This window comes from Hypanus sabinus, chromosome 12 (genome assembly GCF_030144855.1).
Source record: "Hypanus sabinus isolate sHypSab1 chromosome 12, sHypSab1.hap1, whole genome shotgun sequence".
Lineage (NCBI taxonomy): Eukaryota > Metazoa > Chordata > Chondrichthyes > Myliobatiformes > Dasyatidae > Hypanus > Hypanus sabinus.
The window spans coordinates 42,302,290-42,324,329 of NC_082717.1; the positions used below are offsets into that span (position 1 = coordinate 42,302,290).

Consider the following 22,040-nt stretch of genomic DNA (forward strand, 5'->3'; position numbering starts at 1 on the left):
GACTCAATGAGGTAGATGTGGAGAGGATGTCTCCTATGGTGGAAGTGTCCAGAACTAGAGAGCACAGCCTCAGAATTAAGGGGCCACATTTTGGAACAGAGGTAAGGAGGATTTTTAAGGTTTTTTTTTAGTCGTGAATCTGTGGCTTGCTCTGCTACAGACAGTTGTGGAGGCCAACAGCATGGGTATATTTAAATTGAAAGTTGATAATTTCCTGATTGGTCAGGTCATCAAAGGTCATGGCAAGAGGTCAGGTATATGGAGCTGAGTGGGATCTGGGATCGGCCATGATGGAATGGCAGAGCAGACTCAATGGGCTGAATGGCCTCATTCTGCTCCTATGTCTTATGGTCTTATGTCATTGAAAATAAATGTGATTCTGGTTCTGTTTCAAAAATTGAGGAATGTGAAGAGAAAGGCATGCGTGACACTACATATTGGAGATTGTTTGCACACATTTAGTAAATTCATCAGAGAGGCAAATGTTGCTTTTGAATTCTTACACTCTTCTCTATGTTACATTTTCCTATCAGCTTATATATGTATTCTTATTCAATTCTAAAAACCTGTCAACTCTTTCATTAGCTCCACTGGGTTTCATAGACTTGGGGTAAATATGTGTTCATTTTAAGATTCACTGTGATCTCCACTAGTGAGCAAGAACTTACCAGCAGTCTGTGAGATCACTCAGATAGCACTACAACAGGATCACTGCTACAGTACACCAAAAGGCAGGAAGCACCACTGAATTATGAAAAAGGTCATGCAGCCCAGAATAACCCATATGAGATGCAAGGCTTGAACAGGCAGATAGGAAACAAAACCTTTGTAGACCTTGTCTGTCCTTTCAAGTTATTTAAGGCCCTCTGCAAAGCTAGCTCAGGTCTACTGACACCTTCCCATAACCACTTCACTGCCCTGTCTCCACATCCATTTACACATGGCAAGTGGGGAAGTTATTCAAGCTGGGTGTTGGAGTTAATAAAATCAATGGTGTGGCAGTATTATTGTCAAACTTACCACTCCACTCAGGTAGAAACCATGGATCACAGACCCTTTCCTGACAGTGAGGGCATACTAGTTCTTATTGCATGTCTTACTTAAGGGACCTTCCATTACCAGCAGAAGCAAAAAAAAGATTTACAAATGTGGGTAATTTGGACATGCATCATAAAAGATAAATATTAATTTATTGTTTAATCCACTTTCAATATTTACTCCTTCACCCCACAATTACATCCTCCCCACCCTATCTCCCCAAATCCCACAATAAACATTCTCATTCACATTCTCCACTTCCACATTCTGTGATAGAACAGGGCTGGAATGATTTAGGCTGAAGACACTTCTTAACTGCTTTCAACAAAACGAACTGTCTAAGTATTTTCTACTTGGCTCTCATCACAATTGAACAGACTCACTTTTGTGTGGTACTTTTATCTAGCAATCCCACTGACAATGAACAATACTCTTCCAAAGAAATCAATCAGCTAAAAGGACTCAAAATATTTCAGCCTTTTGGTTGGGAGTCAAGAGCTTAGTTTCCTGTGATACTGGCTAGCTTCAGACATTCCATATTTCAAGAAACAGCAAGACTATCAGCTTTACTGCTTCAGCTTTGGGAAATTATTATTAATGGCAGAAATGCAAAGCATAGCCAGGCTAATCAAAAGCTATTGCTAGCAGCTCAGGTTAACTACGGAATATAGCAAGCTCATAACAATTTAAACTGTCCAACAAGTGCTATTCTGAATTATATTCCAGTTTTGTCTATATGATTAGTGACTCAAAATATTCCCACAGTTAAATGCTGCTCTCTCAGAAATTGCCCTCCTGGTATTGGTGGGCCATAAGATCAGATTTATGGTCTGATCTTATAAGGTCAAGGTCTGCCAGGGTCTTGTCTACTATCTCAGGTAGATGTAAAAGATTCCACAACACTATTCCATAGCATTGCATCTGTTATTTTATTTTGAGATACAGCACAGAAAAGGCCTTTCCAACCCGATGAGCCGTGCTCCCAGCAATCCACTTATTTAACACTAACTTGATCACAGGAAAATTTGAAATGACCAACTAACCTGCTAACCAGTACATCAGTACCACTTTGGACTGTGGGAGGAAACCCATGTAATCACAGGAAGAACATACAAGCTCCTTACAAACAGCACCAGAACTGAACTCCAAACTCCGACACACCAAGCTGTAATAGCGATGCGCTAACCTCTCACTCTACTGTGGTGCCGCATGCTTTGATTTATATTTCTGTAACAGATTACTGGGTTATTCTCACGATGATGTTAGCAGTGACTACACCTCAAAAATACTTCATTGGCTGTAAAGCATTTAGGGATGGAAAGATGTCACAGAAACACAGTCCTTTCTTTCTTTATACAAGGCTGGATTCTTGTGACAATATTCTATTCTTGATCGAACTTCGGATCTAAAATTACCACCACCATTAACTCTAAAATATTATTTTCATTCCTTTGGTTTTATGAAGTCACTTTGGAAAAACGGGAAAGGACTGCAGGTTCCACAAGACAGTCCTCACATTTTTCGTATTATCAGATATAAATCGCTACTCTAAATGTTTCTTCAAGCCATAAAAATAATTATTTAAAAATCTTAGCATATTCAGGTTTAGTTGCAAGTAGGATTATTAACATAATTCAGCTTTGGTGCTCCTTCTATTTGCCATGAATCCATCCTTCCTCCCAACGGAAAGGAAAAGGGCACTGTCTAACTTTTATCTTGAAGACTTAATAAGCTTCTTGAAATATATGTTAACAAAATCAACATACCATCATCTTTACACGTTTATAATGAAGCAAGCCAGACTCCTGTGGTTGGTGGCTAACAGTGTAGATGAATTCAACCTTTTAGTACAACAGTTCTCACATAAAATCATGCCGATAGGAAGATAGTAATGAATGGCACTGTGTAGATAAGATTATACTATTTTTACTACTTGTTGCATTTACATGTGACAGTTTAAAATGATGTATTTACTGCTAAAGAAGCCCAAATACCAATCAGAAATCATCTGCCTGATCAGGATCCATGGTGAGTTATGTTGCCCAATAAACAAGTCCAAATGTGATGCTAAACACGAGACCCACCCCAGTCTGTCCCAATGCCATATGTACTCGATTTCACTACACACATTTCTTACAAAGAAGTATTTTCCCATTGATAGCAAGAAATTTCATGAGTGCCAAAATTCTACAAGACCCACTGACTGACACTGTGTCTTTATGTCTTAAAAAAAGATCAGTGCTCAATCCAAGCACTGCAAGAGGTCATTGGCCAGCTTAGGAAACATTGAAAAGAATGATGCCAGAACAGGCAAAGTATCGGAACCCCTGATCCATTAGTGCAGGTCTAAAAACGTTGATGGAGGCGTCAGACACATAGAAAAGTTCTGTCTGTAACAGAAGGCTGAAAAGCAAAAGAGTCCTGCAGCTTGCATAGCTGCCATAGCAATTACATGCTTCTGCACGACAAGGTCTGTGGTGAGGAGCCAAGAGAGAAAGGGATACCCTTTGACCCAGAAGAGTCATCCAATCCTGCTGGCCAGTTTTTATTACTGGAGTTTTCATGTCATCTGTGCATTCAATGAGTGATAAATTCTGCAGTTCATGATGAGGGGCCAGCCCATCCAAAGAGCCTAAAATACCATGCGTGTACAGTTAGAGTCATAGAGTAATACAGCATGGAAAGAGTCCTTTCAGCCCAATGCATTCAGGCAAACCAAGATGCTCTAAGTCCCATTTGCCCACATTTGGCCATAGCTCTCTAAACCAGAGGTCCCCAACCTGGGGTCCACGTAACCCTTGCTCAATATTACCAGTCCATGGCATAAAAAAGGTTGGCAACCCATGCTCTAAACCTTTAACTATTTACAAACCTGTCCAAATGTGTTTTAAATACCGTTATACCATCTGCCTCAACCACTTCTCTGGCAGCTTGCTCCATAAGCATTCCACCCACTACAATGAAGATGATGCTCCTCAGGTCCCTTTTAATTCTTTCCCCTCTCACTTTAAAACTTCTCCCTGTGTTCATTTTTTTAAACTCCTTTTCACTGGGAAAAAGATTGCGTGCATTCAGCCCAAATCCCTGAACATTCAAGAAGCTTGAATCTGGGAAAATCGATGTGCCTGTAACATCTGCTACTCTTTAATCAAGAAAAACAATATTAATTCCCCTCTCCTTGAATAGGGAACATTTATCATATTGTATACTTTAGAGCCAAGAAATGTGAAATACATTAGCTACTGGTCCTGTAGTAGTAACTTCCCCTCTGCTGAAATGGATGCTTGATGGGAGCACTGCCTAAAAAAACGTCAGATCTTCGTCACTGATACCTTAGCATGCTTCTCAGGAAACTCTTAAGGGATAGGAACTTCTAATCAAAGCCTTTTGTCCCTCATTCTTCAGCTTCAGGCAAGACATTCTTCCCTTTGCTCTCTCCTCTCTTCTTCCTGATAATGCTGCAGAGCCAACAAAATCACCTCCGGAACACCCCTAACAAACAGTAAAACAAACTCAGACTCTGCACACAACTCCTGGTCTGCCGAAGACGCTATTACTAACTCTGCCACTGACTTGCAAGTGACTGATAATCTCTTTCTGTAGTGCAGGTGCATTGCCTGCACCTGCAGCTTAGACTGCATCCCCTACACTGCGCATTAATCCTGTGGTGGTATAGTTTCACAGGCGAGTGCCATTAGAGTATTGAATGTGCTCCATTCCCAGGTTTCTGAAAGAAGCTTGCATTTTATGCTATCAACATTAGTGATCTGAAAAAGTTTTTCACAATTGATCATACACTCAACATTAATCATAGATCAATTTTAAAAACATGCACCACACAACAGGATTTCTCAGCTCTAAATATGTAACTTTTTGCAGGTTGCTGATGGGGAGAGAGAATTGGTGGGAAAGCAAGTATAATGTCTTTAATAATGTGACAGGCAGAAAGAAACTATGAATGGGGAAGTATCAGATGAATATTTTCAGGTCAATATTCTACCTACAGAATTTTGCCAAAAGATCATTGACCCGAAACACAAATTCTCTTTCACTGTCCACAAATGCTGAAAGATTGGCTGAGTATTTCCAGCAGTCTCTGCTCATATTTCAGCTCTCTACATTCAGCAAGGTATTGATTTTCATCTCCTATGTTGATTATTGGTAAGAATCTCCAACTATTCATTTGGGGAGAGAAGGGCAGGAAGCAATCTGAAAAGCAGTCTGAAAATCTGAAATCTGCTCCAAGCAATCTGAAAAGGATTTGAGTTCAAATTCAAAATTACAAAACCATTCACTCTGAGTGTCCAGTGGATTTTCCTGTTGTGAAATGTATGCGTGATGTCCTCTCTTTGATGTGTTCTGGAACTTGCTAAATGAGAAACTGAAGCAAATGATCTAATTCAATGCCAGAACAAGCTGGAGGGGCCTAACGGTCTGGACCTGCCCTGTGCTTAAGTCATAGCTTTCATTTTCTGATGTTGTATCCTGGGGCTTAAATGCACTGTAAAGTATCACCACTCTTCCACTGTGCCATTTTTGATTTTTTAAAGTATAAAGAGATGGATGGCATTGTGCCATCTGGCACTCAAACAATGATTAGATTATATTCTCAGCACCACATCAGGAGATTTTCCAATCTCCAAAATAAACATGGCGCTGATGTGCTTGGTTCTGGCATTATAGAAAGAGAGGATTTAATGCAGACTATTAAGCAGTAGCCTTAAGGAAATAAACAAATCCCATCCTATCCACAGTCAATTTGCTTTCTACTAAAACAAGATGTACACCCACAACAGAATTTTAGATAACCAAAACAAACCTTTGATGGTTTCACAAAAGCTTTCTATTGCAGATAAATTACTTGTAATAAAAATTGCTAAAACAGCACAGTCCAACAAATAGAAGTTCCTACAGAATAACGAGTGTGTATATGTAAAGCACTGCAAGATGCTATGCCGATTATTCCTTTAAATTGGGTATATGATTTTTTTATGGTTGGTGCTAATCAGAATTTCTTCCATTAAGATGGCGTCCACCAAGCGAGAACAAATACAGTGAAGGGCTAAAAATTTGCAAAAAAATTGGGAATGAAATTTCTTGATCTAGAACAAAATCTTCATTAGTTTCCAGAAAGAAGGAAGTGAACTTTTTCCTATGGTATCAGCATGTTCCTAGAATGTAGCTTCAACCTCCAAGACTCCCCAGGAACCAGGAAAAGTTGGGAAGGCAGGATCAATATCATAAGGAGCCCAGGTTCTCCCTTCTAGCCTTTCAGTTACATATAATGGGCACAGAAGAAACAAAACGCAGTGAAATGTTGATTGGAGCAATAAGAGGAGATTTTGTGTCAATTTGTTATTTTGCGTAGCAATCACAAGGGAGAAATTCCTTTCCCTGCCCCTAAGCTTTAGAATGTGCTGCAGAAATATGTTGTGGAATTGTAGAGTTGAGTCTATGGTGAATATTATTGGACACACCTCAGAGATAAACATTTACTAACTTTATACAGGGACATGTGAATGGCAGAGGTCTTTCACTCCCTTAAGTTAATTTTCTTGACCTTACCTGGCATCCTCAATGACAAAAAACTATTGAACTCATTCTCAACAGTTTCAATTAAAACCCAACCTAGGGAATATCTTCCCTGGAAGAAAAGTGCCTCAAGTCACATTTGAATAACTTCTAATTTTAAGATCACATTTCCTTGCTCCAAACTCTCTAAGAAGAGGAAATAGGTATATTTTTAAATAATTTCAATTAAATCTCACCTTATTCTTCAGTACTCAAGGAAATAGAAATTTATATGTATATAAGCTACCAGCACAATTTAAACCATTAAACAACAATTTCTGTTGAATTTGTATTGCATCAAGTTTAATATCTGCTTGTTACTATGCAGAACATCCAGGACAGAAACAATACCCCAAATGAGGTCTGATCACAGGTCTGCAGAACAGAAGCACAAATACCTTCTTCTTGTATGAGGCTACTCAAAGAAAAAACAAGAGTTTCATAGTGTAATTATCAAGCATTAAAGCAGAAGCTGGGTAACTATGCGACAAAGTAGGGAATAGTGGGTTACACTTTAGGATTTATCCAAGGAAGGATGGAAGAAGCTCAACTGAAGCATTAAATGAGACAGTGGCATATCTGTGGAATTAGTTACCACAAATGGCTGTGGAGGCCAAGTCATTGGGTATATTTAAGGAAGCGGTTGATAGATTCTTGATTAGTCATGGCAGGAAAGGATATAGGAAGAAGGCCAGAGATTAGGGTTGAGAGGGAAAATGGATCACCATGATGAAATGGCACAGCAGACTTGATGGGCCAAATGGCCAAATCCTTCTCCTATATCTTATGGTCTTATTATCTAAATATCAGGATGGGCTGGTTGAATAATATGATCTGTTTCAGCTAATTATATTTCAGCTAATCCTAAATAATTATATCTTTTTTTCCCATTTTTGCAACTGTGCTAACAATCAAATATTTTTGCTTCCCTTTGCAGTTTCAAGTTTCCCATATGCTTCCTGGCATTAAATCACCTCAGTCTCTAAGTAACTTCATTTCTCCCATCTGTGCTACTCAGAACCTTAATGCCAATTGACTAGGATATTTAACCCTGTCTATTCCCTCATCTGAATCACAGATGGATAAATGTGGCAAAATCAATATCCCAGTTTGGTCCATGGCTACATGTCTAGATCCAACCTACTAATCAGTACCTATCCTTATCCATTGTCGATACCTGCGATCATCTTTCCCTTTTTGCTAATAAAATGAATCAAATGCCTAATTTTCCAATAAAATCAGCCTTCAAAGGTACAGATGGTTATTTCTGCAGTTCATCTTCCGATTCAACTATACTATTTGAATAACAATCCCCACTGAGAACAATTGCATTCAGATGTTGTGCTTTAGTTAGAAACCACGCAGGCAGGTTGGTATTTTCTGTGCCTCTCTTGAAATTGAATATAACAACTGCATATTATCACACTGAAGATCCAAAATCAGAATACATATTCATATACTGCAGAATCATAGAGTTTCAGGGCCAAAGAGAAAGACCCTTAGGCTGACATTGTTTACACCACTGTCAGATACCTCTCTGTATGAATCTGCTTCCCAGCACTCAGCCTGTAGCCTTCCAAGCGATGGCATTTCAAGTTCTCACCCTTATCATTTCTCAGTAAGAATAACCGCTCACACCTGCCCCTCAGTTTCAGGATTTCAACTGCACTCAGAATTTTTTTTTTTCAAATTCCCTCTAAATCTGCTGTCCTTACTTTAAATCTGTGCCGTCTGGTAAATGTCTCTGTCCAGCGGGAAAAAAATAAAGTTTTGTACTATGTTCTTAATTAATTTTGTACAGTATGTTCCAATCAGATCCTTCACCAACCTGTTCAGTCTCCCCTCACAGCTGAAACACTCCATCCTAGGCAACATCCTAGTGAACTTCCTTTGCACTTTCTCCAGTGCATTCACATCCTTCCTACAGTACAGTGACCAGAACTGTGTACAATACTCCAGCTTTGGCCTCACTAACTAATGTCTCATTTTTGTTTGTTGCCTTCTACCTTCTATTCTTGCAGAGAAAAATTCTGCCCCCATGCTCCCGTAAGAAACTGGTATTATTTCAAACCCAAAAGCAGCAGCCCACAACAAAATCCCTCAGACACATACACTTATAATTTAAGTAACATTCAATAACTCAAAAGGAAGCTTTGAAAACTGGTTTCGTGTGAGAGCTACTGCTTTATAGTGATTACATTGTATGGGAAACCTTATTCCACTGAATATGATTCCAAGATTTTCAAGAATGTTTTGCAATCACATCAAAAGAATTCAGTTCCTTTTCCATCAGAAGCAAAATATGTTTTCCTACTGCATTAAAATTGATTATGCTAGAAGTACAGTGGGAGAGATTCTTGTTGTAACTACACTACTGATTTACGAAAAGCAACCATGACTTTTCTTGTTGTGATAATCACAATACAGAAATTTTTTTTCCATTGATGGAACTAAACATTTCTGTGCACTGAAAGTATAATGTTTTTAACTACAGAGTCTGGGTACATAGCCTCTGTCTCACCCAAGATACGTGAGTTTTTGACCTATTATTGGTAACCTTTTTAACATTTTGAAATGTGCCATTGTCAGTTTTTAAAAGTTTTTAAATATTAGGTTTAACTACAGTTGAAAGTTACGACTGACTCTTCATTTCTGTGTACAATACAGAATGCAGAATGAGTTTACTAGCCAAATTTGCTCCAAAAAACCAGAAGCTTGAGATATGCCTGAAATGGTAAAGCTCTAGTCTCACCTCACAAGACTTGCCAGGTGAAATAATGTCAAGTGAACACTAATTCCACTCACTCATCACTGAACCATTTTGAGATCCATGCATTCTTTTAACCTCTGTATGTCCACATAGTCTTCTCACGTCTTTTGGGTATTCGAAACTGATTTATCAAAAAGTCCATTAACCAAAAAGAATGACTTTGCTACTCACTGTCAGAGTTTATCTCTAATGAAAAATCTGTAAAGGTAATAAACACACACCAGATTTGCTAATGTACCACAGGAAAGAAAAACTGCTCTCGTTATTCATCTGGTCTATATGTAACATCAAACATGAAATAATATAGTTGACTTTTCAATATACTTTGACATGGCTTAGCAAGTCAAGCAGTTGAGAGGCGATCTGGAATGGGCAATAAATGCTAACCTCACAACGATGCCTACAGTAAACAAATGAATAATTAATTAGGATAAACTTTACCCATTTGTAGCCTTACTTGGCTCCTGGAGATGAAGAAACAACACATTCATTGGGCTAAAGTAGCACAATTACTGAACATTTATATTAACATCTATTGAAATAAATGTTAAATGCAATAATATTTTATATCAAACGCTACCTGATACAGTTCTATTCGTTGTTCCTCTACTTTTGCCTTTGGATTCTGTAAACGAAACACTCTGAACTCTGCCTTCACCAGGTTGGAAACGTTTTTCTCCATTGAGCTGACGTCAAAAGGCACACGTCTAAAGTATCGGTTGTATTGTGGGGAGGAGATGACATCTACAAGGAAGTGTATGGAACAATTATCAACAAAGATCAGCAAACATTACTGTGGCTTCAAATGATGCAAATATACAGAGTATTAATTTCAATCAGAAATGCTAGATGTCCCTGTATAAAGAGTTCATAGTAAGTGTCTCCTAATCAAAAAATCTATTTGATTCTAAATTATTAATTTGTTCCAAGGCTGATACAGTATTATTTAATAACAACCTGCTTCAAAAGCTTCTTAAAACTCTAAAGTGCTGGCACACTGGGCTTCAAATTGCATGTAATTTTGTCTTAAAATTTCAAGCCAACACCCATCATACTTTAGCTTTCTATGCTCTACAGAACATTGCAGTTTTGAAGATAGTACATTATATAAGCTATATGGGATATTTGTAAACTCTCTGAATTAATGCAGCTATAACATTAGTAGTTCAGCTTAGCCAAATCACTGCTACAGATATGCAGCAAATTTATTCACCTTATCCAAGATATCAGGCTTTAATATGGGTTATTTCAATAAAGTATTGAATAACGAATAACAATATTGTTGTGAATTTACAGGTTTTAATTTGATCACCAAAATTCCCTGGAGAATGTGAGTTGTCATCATGCTACTAATGATAGTGTCTGCATTTTACAGTTAACAACTTGTTGGTTTGTTCTTGCAGCTTTGTTATTTGAGTTCCTTTAGGAAATGTGAACACAGCTAGTAAGGAATGAGGTTAACATGAAAACAAGGGAATAGTAATTTTCCCACTGCAAGATTACATGACTGTAGGTGAGAAAGACTGTTTGGCCTATTTCAATTCACCCACTTCCAGCAACCTTAACCTCTCCTGATACCTGCATCTAGATCTTTCTGAAGAGATTCCAAACTTTTGCCCCTCTACTCTAACCAGAAACCAATTTCCAAAGCATTAGCTTTTATTAGATTGATTCTGTGTGTGTGTGTACATTAATCCCATGGTTTGATTTTCAACAGAACTGCAGAACAATGTTTGCATTGCTGGATGTTCACTTCTATTCTTCCATATTAAAATCTCTGAGACTTTGGTCTTCACAAACTATAAAGCCCTGTCTCGTTCAGCCTTTTCTTAAAATTTAAGTACCCATGTTGGGGATTGGCCTATGCTCTTTCCTTTCATAATTCTGGGAATTAAATATTTCCTTTATTTCTTAATGAGCAGAACTGGACATACTACTCAAGATGTGAGCTGTTCAAACAGTTACTTCCTCTAATGCCTATCAGCTTGATAATTGAACTCAAAGGTCTATTTCTATTCAGAAACAAACCCTTAGGTGCTGGAAATCAGAAAACAGAAAATAGTCTGCAGATCAAGCAACATCAATGGAGTGGGACTTTTCAGTCAATGACATGTTCAATAAAACTAGATATCAAAACGTTCCAAGCTGCAGTGAAGGAATATATATGGAAAGAAGAAAGGGAATGTTTATGGTGGGGTAAAGACAAGAGAGATCACAAACATTCTCTTTATAGTCTCAACCCTTCCTCCTTCCTTGAAGCTGAAAACATCATTAATTTCTAACTTTATCCATCCGTGATGAAAGGCCATCAGCCTCAAATACTAACATTGTTTCTCTTACAACTGATGCTGCTTGTTGTGCTAAATACCTTCAGTAATGTTAAATAATACTTGTTTTTTTTTTAATTTGCCCTACTTTTAGCTTAGTTTGAATGTTGCGTCCATTTGGAATAAATTTCATCCTGTCACTCACATAATTTGACAATTCACATTCTGTACATCAATGATTTAATTGCATTTTTCAATACTGTATTTTATTAAAATTGAGCATTTTGTAGTCACTTCTAGGGCAGATGGATAGAAATTTGTCCTCTGTTATTAATATAGAGTAGCAACTGTGCACTCAAATCCATTTCAGAAATTCAGGTTCTGCTGAAGTCAACAAGAATCATCTGCTATGATATGAGGTTAGTGCTGAACATGACATTTTACACTCAGGAGTTAGATCAGTCTGGGTAAAGCTGTGTTCACTGTTGATTAACAGGTTAAAATTTGGAAGGTAATCCTCTAAATTACTCTGACACTCAGTTCTATTTATGCACAGAAGTTGCAGTGACTAATATGTGATCATTATTTGCACTTCATTCTTTTTGAACAGCAATGCTTTAAATTGCAGTTACCTCGAACTATCCAAAAATCTCTCATCAGTACCTCAGAGATCTCTTTATGATACTTCTACAAAATACTTTGGATTGGGCATGCTTTATCTATTTATTTCATTTACTTGTGCAGGTACTGAATTCTGGATCTGTGTTTTTTCAACTCTTTATCACAAATACATGATGGAAGTAGTCATATTTGGAATTTTCACTTCACATTTGCACCATTCAATATGTTTAATTTAGATTTCTTAGTACAGCTGCAGTTACAAGATGATTTAGGTACTTTGGAGAGAAGTTCTTGAGTAGATGGACAGATATTAGAACAGCGGTGCCATATCCAATGTAATGGCTAGCGATGAAGAAGTAACCCAGAAACCAGGCATGCTGGGAGATCACTCTTTGCACTCAGTGGAACAAACATAACCAGATCTCTGTGCATCACTTTGTACATCAGAATCCTTTACCATCTCCCATTTATGTCAATGCAGTGATGTGCTACTCTCTAGAGGAAAACAGGGAACAGCAGACCAGCTTAATGCATCGCATATCCAAATTTAAAAAGATGGACAACATTGCATCTGAGTAGAAGGTGAAACATTACCAGGGAAGAGCAGAAAAATGTTTCCTTCTCCAACACTGATGTCACAAAATCCATCCTTCCAATGTGTGGAAGAGCTGATCTGTACATTTCAAACCTCGAATATTTTAGTTAGACTTAAAGGAAAATATGAAACCACAGTAATACTGTTTACTGAAGCCTCTGAGCGAAGCCCCATACAAGTTGGCACAGTCCAGCAGCGCACCGTCCAAGTAAACCCAGGGGATGATACAGAGCAACACAAAATAATAAATTACTGCTGTTTTCTATGAGGCTACGTTCCTGGTAGGGGAACTGAAAACAAAAGGGGCACAACCTTAAAATTACAGCTATGCTATTTAGGGACAAAGTCAAGAAGCACACCTTCACATAAAGGATGGAACTCTGGCCAATTGAGAATGATAATACATACTAGGCAGGACTATTAAAGGATCTCAGATTGAGTGAGCAATGAGGCTCAAATACACTGTAGTCATGATCTAATTGAAAAGCAGAAAAGGCTTGAAGGGCCGAACACCCTGGTCGTCTTCCAACATACTAGTTGTAGTCTGCACAGGGAAACCAAGGCTGTCATGAGTCATCATTTGGACTGATAGAATAAAGCTCCTTGACATTGCTGTCTACGCTATTTAGTAACCCAACAATGTGGTCACCGTCAACAGCAGTCCTCCAAATATGGGCTTTGAAATGTTTCCACAGAAATCTTGGCAATGACATTCTGGATTGTTTTCAGCAATCTACAGGGTCCAGGTGCCCTCAAATAAGCTGGTCGGTATAAAGAGCTGTAAGTGGCCATGTTTATCCGACCCATATGAAATATGTTTTTGGATATAGAGGTCACCATGACAACAACATTAACTAACATATTTTAGTTTCTTTGCACAAAATTGCATATAAAATGATTTTTTCTTTCCACTTCATTAGGACTCATGTTTAACTGTTTCATAACTGAACTTCAATTTTTCCTAGAAAATTTGTTTTATTTTACTTGAACTTACAATATAACGACCCAGGTGATGTCACTGAGGAAGCTATTACACTTCATGCTAACCTCAAAGAAACATTTTACAGAGCAAGAAATACAGTCTTTCTAAAATTTAGGGGGCATAGTTTTAAGGAGCTTGGAAATAGATACAAGGGGGGTATCAGAGGCAAGTTTTTCAGAGAGTGGTGGGTGTGTGGAATGCACTGCCGGCAGTGATGGTAGAGGTGGATACAATAGGGTCTTTTAAGAGACTCTTAGATAGTTACATGGAGCTTAGAAAGATAGAGGGCTATGCGGTAGGGAAATTCCAGGCATTTTCCAGTGCAGGGTGCATGGTAGGTGTGTGGGCCGAAGGGCCTGTAATGTGCTGAAGACTTCTGTTTCTACGTTTTTAAAAATTAAGACACAAGTTAAAATACCTTATATAAATTATAAAGAATTAATGTAATTATTTGAGAATATTCAAAATTTCATCTGCAGCATTTAAATTATATATAAGATTAGGATCAGAGAATTATCTACACAGTAATTGTAGTTTAATAAAGCATTCAAAACTCACTTAGCTCTGATGCAATGTTTACAAAATCCATCTTTCTCATCAACCCATATATTTCATTTGATGATGGTGTGGAAGTCTCTAAAATAGTGAGGCCTATGGGGGAGTGTTGAATAACAGCCTACAATATTCATATCTCTACTTCAAATAAATTCAAGATGCACAGAAATCTTAAAGTTGCTGTCAGTTTCACAGAGCAATTATGGTAAACACTGAAAGATTCTTTCAACAAAACCATAGAAAGGTAATAATTTCACTTAAAGTATCGTGTTCAAGTATTAGGTTCAAAAGTAACAGTTATTTTCTTAATACAAAGGCACAAAACTGACACGTCTCTCCACAACAGGGGTTCACAACCTGGGGTCCACAGACCCCTCAGTTAATGGTAGGAGTCTATGGCACAGAAAGGTTGGGAACCTCTGCTTTAGAGTTTTAAACATGGGTCCTGGAAAGTAGATGCTGATGTTTATAAACTCTGCAGTTGTATGCTTCTATGATACTTTTGCCCAGTGGCTAGGAGCGATTCAGCTCCTCACCCATACAGGGAGTTCACTCACAATGTATGGAATCAGCAGTTCAAGAACTGCAGTCAATAGGGTCAACTATAGCATTTGAAAAAAAAATGCATGTGATAACCTATCATATTTGATGGATTAAAAACCTATTAATTATTTCAGCAGATCTCCATCTTGCAAATATGAAATTCAAAAATACTAAGGGCTTCCAACCACATGTACAGTGACCAACTAAACCACAACATCAATAATATCACCAAAGTCAAATTTAATCCTTTGCTATGCACCTTAAACTAATTACTATAGATATAGGGAGAATGTTAATCTTTCAGTACATCTGAATAACTAATTTGAGATTTATGTTTTCAGTTAAATTGGACATATTTTATCTAATTATATATTGGGGTAAAATAACTTACAGCCACTGCTTGCAATTACCCTTCTCCCAAGCTGAAGTAATCCAAAAGAGGGACTATCTTACTGGTCCAAAGCAGTACAGAGTACAGAGACAGGGCCCACAAACCTATTGGAAAAGTCTAACCCTGAGAATTCTTTTTACAAAATCAACAGCCAGAAAAGCGCCCCCACCCCACATAACTTAACCTGCTCTCAAACCTATCAAACTTTTAAATATTTCATCAATTTCATGAAAACTATAAAATAAAGTCAGATTTTTAACAAGTCAATTAAAATGATTTTTAAAGTAGAATAATAAGAGAGTAAAACTGCTTTTTACTGAAACTAAAATGTTGAAAGAATACAGCCAGTCAAGCAGCATCTATGGGAAGAAAACTGGCCAAGATTTTGAATCAGTGGCCCTTCTTCAGAATTGAAGCTTCCATTTAGCTTCCATAACAGAGCTGAGAAGAGGACTGAGATACAAACAAAAGACCTTAGAAACACTGAACAAGCTACAAATAATTTTCTTAAATAACTTAACTTCTCACCTTTCTTCTTTTCAGCCCCACAATCTCCATTGAACTCAATGAATTTGTGGACCATTCATCAGTTCTAATGCTAAAGAATTCAGTAAGATCCAGCTCCACCACTGGACTCCATGAGGGCACCAATGTTGAAGCATATTGAAAGCTAAGATGACAATTGTGTGAGAATAAGTTTAAAATTTATGCCATCAATTACACATGTGAGCAAGTTCCCGTCTTAAATCGATACACACAGACAATTTGATACTATGGCATATAGTTAACAGAGCATACTTGGAAGGGCCAATGGATTTTTGTTCTATGGCTCCCAAAATTTTTCCCCACTAAGGATTTTCCCCAATTCATGTCTGACTAAACGGCAGACATTGATAGAGATTAACTGTTACGTTTAGTTAACATCTGCGTCATTGCTATAACATGCGCTCAACTGGGTGATGGAATGAAAACATATTACTTAGCTGTTCTCCTCATAATCTGATTCAATTATCCACAAACATTACAGTTTTCTTTTCTATATGATCAGCAAGCATCTGGATCAAACATCCATTTCACTTGCAGGTGATTTTGTTAATGGAGAAATCTGACAGCCAAGGTTTTGAATTGCAGAAATTTAACAACCAGACTAATATTTTAGACCAAGCTGTCTAGTTTCAAACTGTAGTGCAAAACCTGGCTCTTTGTTTTGACTATTGTAGACATGAAAAAAACTGAAAGCTGCAATTTGATGTTTCTAATGGATGTGGTTCAGAAAATATTACTTTATCCCTTTGAAAGTTGAAGTCTTGGTGGTGCAATGCTGTACAACATGTCCTGATCCACTGACACTGTACCATGGCCCTAGATGCTAAATTCCAAATAAAGCCTGCCCTTAACAAAACGAACATTAAAGGCAAAGATATGTAAGAACATCAAGATCCCATTTTATGACTGCATCAGAAGGAAAGCAGAATAAATGAAGGAAAGAACACCAGATGCCAATGCAGACATCATTAAACATATCTCAAGTGTCAGTATCTCTCTTGTGGCATTATCCTTTAAAATTAATCTCAACTACAATGGACATATAAATCAAATTATCAAATGTCAAGGTCATGGAACTTGTCAAGAATTTCTAGATCATTTCAATCAACAATTAAACTGGACAATGGAAAGTAAACTTGAAGCAGACAAGTGAAGACAACTGTTGCCTTTTTGACTGACTGGAAAATATTTCAGATGCCATTATTTGAGAACTGATGGGGCATGTGAAAGTTATGCTGCCTGCATTTATTTTGGAAACTTCACTTGATGATTTCAGTTTCTATTCACTTTTTTCCATAAAACTACATGAACTCTAAATATTCTTCAAGAGTCTATTAAAAAGATTGGGTTTATTTTATACTCACAACTGTTCAGAGAGTAAATGTTTTGGATTAACATTGGAATAAATTATTTGTGGTGCTGCTTAGGAACTATTGACCTGTTCTTAGCTACAGGAATGATTACCCTTAAATGTTAGAATCTGCACTCAAAGTTGGATGTTCTGGCTGAAATAGAATGGGTTTTTGTTTTTATTTTTGGATAGCAAATAAGAAATGGTAGAGTGGACATCCGTTTCATGTTCCATTCAAACCTCTCCTTTAGGCAATATGCAAAAGGGGAAAAAGTCTGTTTCACTTATTGCTCAAAGCTCAGCTCTACTCCAATGCAACTTCCTTGAAAAATATTACTTATTAATGCTACTATAAAGCTCTGATTTATAATGTAGCTTTACAAAGAATAGGAGAGTTTTCCAACACAACACTCAGGTTTACTAACTCTTTATCAGAAAAATATCATTGGCAAAGCAAGCTCTAAGAAACTTCCTAGTCTATGAAATCATCTGTATGCCATTGCCTGTTATACATGTTCATATACTGTCAAAATCATTGGTTGAATCTAGTTCCTAATGCAAGGATAAATTGAAGATCTTATCTCCAGTGCCTCCATGGCAATCATGGATAGCAAAAGCACAGTGTGCCTGCTGTGGGTGATTAGAAAGATGGCATACTGGTTCAATTCACATTGCTTGGGGTTGGTCTTAAATGCATCATTAGGAATAGAAGGGAGAACATTGTTCTTTGTCTGACCGTGCTGCAACAGGCTTCACATCATTTGGTATTGATACAGAATGATTCCCAAGTAAAATGAACTGCTCTTTAATGTTGAGTTTCACTTCCTTGATGGGAACTACACTCATTCCAAAAGCAATCAGGCAAATGCATTATTGTGAGCCAATTAAACAGACCATTAATTATACAATTGTTACACATTAAATACTGTTTTGGTTAGAAAATTATACTATTCTGTACTAGTGCTTAGTGTGTTGCAGACTATGTCTAAACACGCTGCAAATCTCATTGCTACTTTTGGTTTTAATCAACAGCCACCTTTTCTCTTTTGGAATGGAAAATGAAAATTAAATATCTTTTGAGGAAAAGATCATTAACAAGAACTATTGTATACTTACAAGTTGCTCATAGAATATAGAACAGTACAGCACAAGAGCTGGTGATTTGACCCACAAATGTTGTGCCAAACCAACTAAAAAGCAAAGCAAAAATCACCCAGACACTAACCGACACAATGTCCATATCCATCTATCTTCCTTACATCCATGTGCCTACTGAACTTGCTGAGATAAAAGAGAAAAAAATAAGTAACAAAATGAACTAAAAAGCCCAGCTAGTATATACTCTGAAGGTCTTAATGGAAGGAAGGGAATACGATTCAAAGACAGTGCTCCTTTGATTTGATTTATGTTACCTCCATCTATCTTTTCAGTGGTTTGGAGCTAGTTAGAAGTTATGAATTGGAGGATGGATAACAACCTTTAGGAATACATCTACTACTAATGCCAAGATGTTTAGGCAATCAGAATTCCAAGCAATCCATGCATGTAGCTCCGAAAGCTTCTAAAAATGTGTTTGGGATCTGTCAGTCACCTGGTCAATACTATGTTCTTTATACAATACCCTTAATACATTGGGACTGTGTACATCTAGAAAGTTGTATAAATGTATTCCTGTTGACTCTCAGCCTGAATTCAATGACCTTGTTCCACAGGTAGATCTGTTAGTTCCTGGTGAGACTAATAGATATTATTAGTGATGCACTGAATTAAGGAAGTATTTGGCAGGGTATTAGAATTGGATGAGGGCAAGTTTGCCCAAAATTGCTTCCTCATTGCAAGAACTTGAAAATACCAGGAGGTCATTACACAGACTACAGTCACGTTCCATTTCATCATCTGATAATCACTGAACAGAGCAGCCATTTGTCTTCCCAAAAGAACTTAGCTAAATATGTGCATTTGAAAAGATCTTAATGAAAGGCACAGACATAAACTAGCCACTATTGTTCTTCACAGTGAATCTTCTGTATTACTATCCACGGCCTGTAATTGTGGAGTGTGAAATCCTGCCAGTAATGCTCAAAGTGTGCATTACACACGACGGAAACTGTATTCTGCCTAACAGGAAAGAGTTAAGTGCATGTGTGTTTTTTGCACAGTCATGGTGCAGGGCAAGTGGACTGCTTCAAGCATTAGAATTGCTCACTCCTAAATTTACAAAGTGCTCTGCTGTTCCAATGGACCACCTAAGCATTTTAATTTAAACCCCCCCCAAAAAAAATCTGTATCTTCTAAGAATATTTACTTTCCCGAACAAAAATTACTAGAGCTGTATCAATATTCCACTCATACGAAAAATTTAATTTGATAATCATTGTGGAAATGTTCTGAAGAATTAGATTAACAATTAACTTAGTAGGATAATTAGAAAAACGTTTGCACATTTCCTACATTTAATCTAATTTTTTATATTCTACCGTGTTCAGCTTTTGGATTTCCTATTGTTTTAGATGATTTGTAAAATATAAATCGCTGATAGTTTGTAACAACAACACACACAAAATGCGGCTGGAACACAGCAGGCCAGGCAGCATCTATAGGGAGAAGCGATGTCGACGTTTCGGGCCGAGACCCTTCGTCAGGACTAACCGAAAGGAAAGATAGTAAGAGATTTGAAAGTAGAGGGGGGAGGGGGAAATGCAAAATGATAGGAGAAGACCGGAGGGGGTGGGATGAAGCTAAGAGCTGGAAAGGTGATTGGCAAAAGTGATACAGAGCTGGAGAAGGGAAAGGATCATGGGACGGGAGGCCTCAGGAGAAAGAAAGGGGGGGGGGTGTGGTGAACTACATATACCTGTCTGGACACACCCCCTGCTGTCTGCTCCTGTGGCTCCTCCCACAGACCCCTGTATAAAGGCGATCAAGGCCTGAGCCCGGCCTCAGTCTCCAGGATGTAGTATGGTGGTCACTCACTGCTTGTTCCTTCTTCCAGTCAATAAAAGCCGATATCTTGCCTTTCGTCTCAGAGTGAGTTATTGATGGTGCATCGGGGGGGGGGGGGGGGGGGGGGGGGGGGGGAAGCACCAGAGGGAGATGGAGAACAGGCAAACAACTAAATATGTCAGGGATGGGGTAAGAATGGGAGGAGGGGCATTAACGGAAGTTAGAGAAGTCAATGTATACAGTTTGTATACATTTTGATTAGCAACATCAGTTATCAGAAACATTATTTGTCGTCATACTCTCTGCACCAGAACAAAACAATGATTTGATAATGCTGCACTTGGAGATCAGGTTCAAAAAGCTAGCCATGGTTTTCATTTCCCCCATAATTATGTCATACTGTTAACAAGACTCCATACCATAGTTAGATCTGCAACTTTGAGAATGGCATTTTAGCCCTTCTTTAATTTCTTTTTTTCTAATTTTGATTTGCTAATGTATTTATTTACAATGTCTTAATTAGCTCAAACTATTTGCTTCCATGGAATACACACAAAATGCTGGTGGAATGCAACAGGCCAGGCAGCATCTATAGGACAAAGTATAGTCGACATTTTCGGCCGAGACCCTTCATCAGGACTGACTGAAAGAAGAGCCCCTCCCCCTCCCACTTTTATATCTCTTACTATCTCTTCTTTCAGTTAGTCCTGACGAAGGGTCTCGGCCGAAAATGTCGACTGTACTTCTTCCTATAGATGCTGCCTGGCCTGCTGCTTTCCACCAGCATTTTTTGTATGTTGCCTGAATTTCCAGCATCTGCAGATTTCCTCGTGGAATGTTGTGATATTTTAGTTTCGAATTTGTGACCCAGATTTACATTCTCTATTTAGGATGAATGATTTCCAAAGGCTGGAGACAAACTGTGTTTATATTAAAAGAGTTTCTGGGAACATCTATCAGAATTTCACAATTTTTTTCTGAAAACCACAATGCAGTTGGTTAAAATTTTACATTAATATTACCTAAATGATCTCTCAATTAGGGAGCTCAATGGATGATCATTACGCTGTGGGAATTATTTTCCACGTTTTTGTTTAGAAAGTACGTTGTATGGCAGATCCTCGACTTTTAAAGCAACGTCCATTCTTCATCCCGTGCAAAATATACCAGTAAACAGAAGCTGCCAGGTCCGACTACGGATTTTAAAAGTTTAAAAACTCCCTCCTGGGCCAAAAAAAGAGAGAAAATATTACAGTGAAACAGGTTGGAAGTAGGCTCAGTCCTGATGACAGGTCTCGGCCCGAAACGTCGACTGTACACTTTTCCACAGATGCTGTCTGGCCTGCTGAGTTCCTCTATCATTTTGTGTGTTTTGTTTGATTTCCAGCATTTGCATACATTCTCTCTCTTTAGATCTGTGGATTTGTAAAATGGCAAATCATTCCTACAACTTAGTGATGAATGCGGGTCTGGAATTTCCTGGCGATCCTCTGAAACTTTGGTATAGGAGTGAAGGTGCACCGGATTTTTCCAAAGATTTGCGCACCTGTATCACGTGTCATATCGCTATCAGCAAATAGCCCCAGCTTTTCACTCATCTTCAGATATATCTGCCCAGCCTCACTGCCGCTCACCTACACTGCTGTATCCACGAGTTATTTGCGCGTCGCAAGGTCATACAGCACAGGAAAAATTAGAATGCTTCGGGGCTTGATTTAGGTACAGTACTGCCATGTTGTAGCTTGGTGTTAACGAAACTGAGATTTCTGGAAGTTGATAATGGACTTTCTTCAATACAAATTTACTAAAGGCTGCACTGTACGTCAGCAAGACTCAATGTAAGAACACTGCACGGCTAATGACCTCC

At 38.0% G+C, this 22,040-nt stretch overlaps 1 protein-coding gene across 1 annotated transcript in view; it reads right to left on the bottom strand.

Annotated features, from left to right (window-relative positions):
• tgfb2 (transforming growth factor, beta 2) overlaps positions 1 to 22,040 on the bottom strand; it is a 65,436-nt gene that overhangs the window by 39,276 nt on the left and 4,120 nt on the right. Inside the window, exon 2 of the mRNA XM_059985830.1 lies at positions 9,960 to 10,123. Coding sequence (XP_059841813.1) covers positions 9,960 to 10,123 — 164 coding nt within the window. The remainder of the gene's footprint in view (positions 1 to 9,959; positions 10,124 to 22,040) is intronic.